Below are 7,734 nucleotides of genomic sequence, written 5' to 3' on the forward strand. Positions count from 1 at the left end.
GCAAACAGGACACTGTTATGCGTCAGGCAATACCAGCAAAGCATAAACTAATTATTGCATTGCGTTATTTGGCGACTGGAGAAACATTTAGAAATCTTATGTTCTCTACAAGAGTGCATGAATCAACCATTGCACAGTTTGTCCCTGTTGTGTGTCGAGCAATTTATTCTGTGCTAGTTAAGGACTACATCAAAGTACATTTGTTAACTTATGTACCTATATATGAAACCAATAGTAATATAACTTTTTACAGTTGCCCGAAACTTGTTCTCAGTGGGAAGAAATAGCTACAGGTTTTTATAACGAATGGCAAATTCCAAATGTGCTTGGAGCCTTAGATGGCAAGCATATTGCGTTTTGTGCACCATTAGCATCAGGATCCACTTATTATAATTATAAGGGATTCCATAGTATTGTACTACTGGCTCTTACAGATGCTAAATATCGATTTACATATATAGACGTTGGTGTGAATGGTAGAGTGTCTGATGGAGGTGTGTTTAGTCAAAGTGATCTGTATAGAGCATTGGAAAATAATTCTCTCAACATACCACTTGATAAACCGCTGCCTGGTATGCAACGTGCAGTACCGTATGTAATTCTAGCGGATGCTGCATTCCCTTTAAAAAAAAATATATTGAAACCATACCCATTTCGAGGCCTCACTGAAGAACAGGCGATATTTAATTATAGGTTAAGCCGTGGACGTAGAGTTGTCGAAAATGCTTTCGGTATTTTGGCCAATAGATTCCGCATTTTGTTGGGAAAAATTAATTTGGGAGCTGATAAAACTCGAGATATTACGTTAGCGTGTTGTGCTCTTCATAATTTTTTAATTGCTGAAAGTAATCTGTATGTACAATCGGTTGAGCATACCCCCACAACCAGTAACGATCAACTAGGAGGAATTGGTCAGCAAATTGGTAATCGTCCAAGCAATACTGCAATGCAAATTCGTGAAGAATTTAACCGTTACTTTAATGGAATTGGAGCAGTAGAATGGCAAAATAATATGATTTAAATATAGTTTTCAAATAAGTTTTGTTCATTTCAGTGTAAAGAATGAGTTTAGCATATAAAAAATGTTTTCTAGTGTTTTATTTTATAAAATATAAATATAAAAATGTTTTCTTCAATTTTCCTTTTCTTGCGCATCGTAAATGAGCATCATTATCTGTCTCTTTACTTCTCTTAGGATGTTACGATCCGTTATCATCCGTATTTCTGATTCAATATTTTTACAAAAGTTTTTGGTTGGATCATTCTCGGATTTACTTACAGCCCCACTAATATTAGTTAATGCCGACGTGGAAGCTTTTAATAATTCATATTGTATATCTCCTGTTGCAGATTCTCTTTTGCGTTTTTTTGTTGACTATAAAATTACAATTAAAAATCATTATACTATCTCCATAAAGAAATTACCTTTTGAGAAATGGGTGTTACAGTAATTGGAGATTGACTATTTAAATCGTCATGCGGTGTACCAACATTAAAATTCCCCATGTCATCTATTGTGCCCTCGTAAATTAATTCGTCCTTTTCAGAGTCGACATCTCCTTGGTAAACTTCTACAGCTTGCCCTTGTGCCGCATGCTACAAATTTTTTTCTTCGTACAACAAGTAACATAAAATAAAACTTACATTGATTGATGAAACATTTTTCGTGGCATTGTGAGGTGCTTGCCGATGGTGTAAGAAATTCAATAATTCGAAACACCACCATGTCGATACATACACATCGTCTAATCCTGCACCTGAATGTTCGCTTTTTTTTAACTTATTAAGTTCACTGGTGTAAGTTGTTCGTAGCCCATTTATTTTTTTTTGTATTACATCCCATGTCACGTCTGTATTACACAAATTATTGAAATTTGTAGTAATTTCTTCCAGGGCCATTCTGCGCTTTGTTTTGTTTTTATAGTGCACACTGCTAATTAAATATAAACATTCATGTTGTTCATACAATTGTATGAGTGTTTTTGTGTGGTCTTGGTTCCACATTTTTAAATAAATAAATAAAGTACGGGAAAGAATTGAGGTTACAAGTTTGTTTTTACACTTGTACCAATACTTGCGTTTTGCCAACCACAAGTAAATAAACTGTACTACAGCGAACTAAAAATTCATGACAATGACCTTCAGAAATAGAACAAAACCTATTTCTTCAATTTATGATGTAAAATTGAATCTAAAAATTCACGGTGACAATACACGATGTAATTAGCATTTTTCATCAAAATTCATGAATAATTCATGTAATTTATGATGGTGTACTACGGCTTTAAAAGAATAGAACAATAAGTATAACTATTAGTCGCAATACTAAGGATAAATGAAAATCAGGTGGAAGAAAATTTGACAGTTTTGGTAAAACCTTAATTTGTGTGAGTTTATACTTACCACAGTAATTCAAAATTTCAATTTTTTAAATTAAAAATATATGTTCCTGTTGGCGTTTTTGCAAAAAATTTAAGTTCGAATTCAAAATTCGAACACATACCTACCTAAAACTCAAATTGAAGAAGTGCGAATTCAAACTTTGAATTTCAATACTCAAATCAATGGAGTTTTGAGTTTCGAACACTGAGCCCAAGCCCAAATTGAGTAAGAAAAAGCCGCGTGGGTCGCTTATTAAGTGATCTACATTTCTGCGAATCGTGTTCGTGGAGGAAACTTTTGTCCTTACAGTTAAATAAGGACCTTAAAGACACTCGGAAAAAGCCATTGAACTATGTACTCTAACTCTGTACAGCGTATATAGTTCAATAGAAAAAGCTTATCAACGTTAGAACTTGTTGTCCTTTTCCATTCAATAGACTGAATAGTTGAATGTACAGAGTGGCCCAACGAGAAGTATACAGAGGGCTTTCTAGGGTATTAAATTTAGAAATTTCGAAAAATCCTCGAATACGTCAATTTTGTAGTCGAGAGGGACAACTTTTGGAATACAAATCACGAACCCAAGTCTTCACTTCTCTACGTAGGGAGCTTAACCCCTAAAATTTTAAATGGAATCCTATGGCAAATGGCACATTATTTGAAAGCCAATTTAATCGTGATTACTAATCTGCTTTGCTTTTTAAATTCTATTAATTCGTTTCGGAGAACTGACAGGTTCACTTAAGTTTAACAAACAAATTGAAGCGTAAAAATAAAATTTTAATACAAGGTGACTTAGATCGCATTTGTTTTCGTTTTTTTAGAAAAAAACCATTTCAAATGCGAATTATCTCCGATACGACTCAATAGAATTTAAAAAGCAAAGCATTAGTAATCACGATTAAATTGGCTTTCAAATAATGTGCCATTTGTCATAGATTTCCATTTAAGGGGTTAAGCTCCCTACGTAGAGGGGTGAAGACTTGGGTTCGAGATTTGTGTTCCAAAAGTTGTCCCCCTCGAATACAAAATTGACGTGTTCGAGGATTTTTCGAAATTTCTAAATTTAATACCCTAAAAGCCCTCTGTATACTTCTCGTTGGGCCTTATTCTCATTGACTAACTTGTATTTTCTTCCAGAGGTGTATTTAGGAGAACTCGGACCGATTTGTTAATAAATAAATCTTTTGTTTTATTTACCTTCCTGTATCCTTTGAGGTAAAGATTTCCAACAAGAGCAAGCTATGGTAATCAAATAATGTAAGAAAAAATCTCTCAATCCATATTTGAAAGTTTCATTCCCATGCCATCCAGATATACAATATACTTTAAGTACATACATGCTATTTACTATCCCACCACTAAGTATAGCAAACTCCAGTTTACATCCCGATAGTACAGTCAAATTGTATCCAAATTCATCAAATATCTAAGAAAATTGCGAAGTCTTTGTAACTTTGTATACTTATACATAAATATATCCTGTTTAAGAATTCGACGAGTCCCTAGCGTTACATAGTGTGCTCAGCCCAAAATGAAGGTTTAAAAACCCTCGCGCCGCTCGCCCACCTGTCGTAACGGCTCGTTCACACAGTAAAGTTTTCCCGGATCGGATTTTTACCGTATAGGTACATAGAACCAATAGGATGATGATCTCGCGGAATTCTTCAAGTATGAACTTGCACCGTATTCAGTGTTTAAAGGCACCAGCGAAATAAGGAAGACAAAATTCTGCTGTTTATGACGTGTTATGCTCAAAACATATCAAAGTTGTTATTCTTGCACCGAGATCGTTGTGAAAAAGACCAAGAACATTATCTCAATGACCAAGACATGAATTTAATGCCTTTTTTGGCGGCCATATCTATTTATCTCAAAGATTTCAAAATCGTTATTTATTCACCAAGATCGTTTGGAAAAACACTAACAGCATTATCTCAATGCCCAAGACATGAATTGATGCATTTTTGTTGACTATATGTATCTTCCAAGATAAAAATAAATGGTCGTTAAAAAAGTGGTGGTAATCCTGAGGATCCTTCGATATTTCGTTGTATCGGTTTGTTTTTAATGAAAGTATGACGCAATTGAAATGTTTAACAATGGACGAACATGCGTGTAGTCGGCGAGGATGTTGATCTCCTTGTTCTCTTGCCTTTAACACCAAAAAATATAAAGATAAAGTCAGACAAAGGTAGAACTAAAAAGAAAATTTTTGCAGTAGTGATACCACATAGTGTATGTTTCAGAAGCAAGAATTACAATTTTTCAAACTCTTGCAAAACAAAATGCAATAGGCTATAATGAGAACCTTCAATGACCAAAATTTCAACCCTATCAGAAGTAAGAGAAGCTGGTGAACCCCTTTTCCCTGACTTTTTCTGATATGGTATACGGTGCGAAGAAAATTTGAAATTTTCCGTTAATTCATATAGGTTTCACCAATTTAAAAAATCGCTGCAAAAGCAAAAATCAGGGCCGAATTATTACCACTAACTTAAGTGGCCGCTGCTCAGCATTACTTACGAATATTCTACCAAATTCAGATATGGCTTGGTAGTAACAAAATACCGAAGTGGTGATGGAAGAAAATCAAAGGCTCATTGTAGCCTATTAGAACACTCTTTACGCGAGGACCACAATCCGTACAAGTGTACTACAACTTATTTTGTGTACGGTTGTATACATGGAGCAAATTTGCAAACATCTTTACGACCCCGTCACCCACTGATCTCGAAATAGAGTCGCGCGGGAAAGTAATACTTTGTACACACCAATTTATTTCGATGAGACTTTCATTAGAATACCATTAAAGGTAGAACGAGTGTTTACCTCCCTCCCCTCCCCCTTCATTTATAAAAGTTTTACTTGGCACCACTAAAGGCATGCGTATACAAAATCTCAAACCAATTGGTTTTCGTATATAAAAGTTATGCACGTTTTACTATCAAAAATAGCACTCAGGAAATAATTCATGGGGGGGGGGGGGGCTTAAAACAGCGAAATTTGATGGTCGCCTGACACACCTTCAAGATATAGGCTACCATTGCAAAAATTCCAGGACTTTAGTACCATTTCCCTACACGTAGTTCAAAACGGTAAAAGTTGGTCCGGACAGACGCACTGACGGACGGGCAAAACGCAAACAATAGCACATTTTTTTTAATTCTTAAAAAATCCGCTAAAATGTCACAAAGTATTTTTTTAACAGAATTTAACTGCCGCTTCCTGTTAAAAAAGTGAAAATCCAGTTCACCCTACGTCCTTTGAGCATAACCACTCCAGCACACTACTTGTGGTTAGGGACTCTTCGGTTCCTTGAAATATACGTATTTTCAAACGTCTATACCAAGTTTCAACTACTTCGCAATTTTCTTGTCTATTTTGGACAATTTGCCTACGAAGGACATCGATGACAATGAGGCGGAAATTATAAGGTGTTGCGCATTGGAAAACCAAATACATACGTGTTTTAGCTCTCCACTTATTACTTATTAGTTTAACCTAAACATGGTAAGCGCCTGTAATAGTTATTTACCTAACAAGTTCGGTAAGTTAATTTTTCCGCATGAGCACTTTGTTTGCAGCACGACCGTAGGGAGTGCTGCATTTAGTGCGAATGCGGGAAAATTCTTTCCGAAAGAGTTAGGTACAATATTTTTTGTAACGAATTGCGTAAAAAAGGTCAAAATTAATAGTCTTGTAAATTAGTTTTTTTTAATCATGAGTTGGTAACACAATAATATGTTTGGTTGGTAACATAGTATTGTAACTACCCACTTTTCATCGCACTGGTCACATTTAAAACTTTCAGATCTTTGGTTAATACATATTTTGCCTTTGCAATGAGTGCTACTACTGGTCACAGAATTGCATCGTTTGCACTGCATATCCTTGGAAGTCTTCAGTGTTAACAAATATGCTTTGAAAAGAGTGCTTTTATTGGTCGCGTAAGTGTACTGATCGTGTTTAATATTCCCAGAAGACGTGTGAACAAATGTGATCTCAAATTTGATTTATCTTGAGTTGCGTAAATACACTCGTTACATTTATAATCCTTGGAAGCTTTGTGTGTGTTAATATGTGCTTTCTTAAGCTGCATATGCCAATAGTTGCGGAATATCACTGGTCACATTTTAAGACGTTTTAACAATAAATTTTACTTTTTCTTGAGTTCCACTTCTGAAAAATAATTTGATTGCGTTATAAGTTCTTGTTTATATATTTACGTAAAACCTTAGTGTACGTCTGTTTCCGATTAATCGCACTAAATACCCTCAACCAACGGTTTAATTGATTTTACAGCAGATGACAGTTAACCATGACATGACGTTCGTTGACTTCAATAAGTACTACCAACCGAAGAACGCGCATAACCCCTTCTCTCCAGCGGAAACTAAAAAACACCGCGATGCGGGAAAGTCGTTTTCCCGTGCATCGAGGATGCTTGGAATTAGTAGATTACATACCGAGCTGGGAGGTGGTTCATTACCTACCCCGAGGGCTTAAGGTATAAGCGCGAGGCGTTGGTTATGAACCACTGACCAGCGAGGTTTGTATACTATTTTTTTCACTACTAGCGTCTGATGACATGATTATTAACCTTTTTTCCACTTGTAAAGTAGGCTTTCTCGGCATTTGTTCAAAGTGGTTAATAATTTTTTATTATTAACTAGTAGTCAATAATGAGAACTGTCACGCTGTCACTTTTAGAAAACACAACCCGAAATTTCGCTCAATAAACGTTTAGACAAGTTCTCTAAAATGAATAATTGCCACCATCCGCCATTTTCAGAGAAATTACATACCTAAAATTATCACATTTTGAAAAAATTCGAACAAAATTACTCTTTAAAAATATCTCAATGACAGAACAAAATACGGCCTGTTTGACATGTTAAATTAATAAACAAAAATTTCTGCCCAACCGTTCACTTTCTTATCAATATAATATGTTAATTTAGAGGATTTTTCAAGTGCTAGTAGTGAAAAAATAGTATATATACCACGGTTCGCACCTTACACCCCTCGGCGCAAGCGCCTCGAGATGTAATCTTGGTGCTCAGGCAATAATAGTGGACTTCTCTACCTTGATATATAATGTACTATTACTCACAATCGGTTAGTATTATCTGAATTCCTAACCTTCATAGCGGTTGCGAAGCGACTCATTACTCACCTTAGCCGGGAAAGTAACTTTCCCGGCTAGCTGTCACTTTCCTTACCTGCAAATGCTATTCATATTATCCTTATATGAAACTTATACTAATAGTGACACCGCCAATGTAACCATTAATTTTTACAACAATAGCAAATTACGAAGAAGAACGAAACTATTTGCTATTGTTGTAA

The 7,734-nt window shown here is 35.4% G+C and overlaps 1 protein-coding gene across 1 annotated transcript; it reads right to left on the reverse strand.

Annotated features, from left to right (window-relative positions):
* Positions 1-1,132: 1,132 nt before the first annotated feature.
* Positions 1,133-2,171, reverse strand: LOC116164383. Its single transcript, XM_031478557.1, has 3 exons — positions 1,645-2,171; positions 1,426-1,596; positions 1,133-1,375 (listed from the first exon to the last, which is right to left on the reverse strand). The coding sequence occupies exons 1-3, from the start codon at positions 2,002-2,004 to the stop codon at positions 1,133-1,135; spliced, it is 774 nt and encodes a 257-aa protein (XP_031334417.1). The 5' UTR covers positions 2,005-2,171.
* Between the last annotated feature and the right edge of the window lie 5,563 nt (positions 2,172-7,734).

Source organism: Photinus pyralis, unplaced genomic scaffold (genome assembly GCF_008802855.1).
Source record: "Photinus pyralis isolate 1611_PpyrPB1 unplaced genomic scaffold, Ppyr1.3 Ppyr1.4_LG2, whole genome shotgun sequence".
Taxonomy (NCBI): Eukaryota; Metazoa; Arthropoda; class Insecta; order Coleoptera; family Lampyridae; genus Photinus; species Photinus pyralis.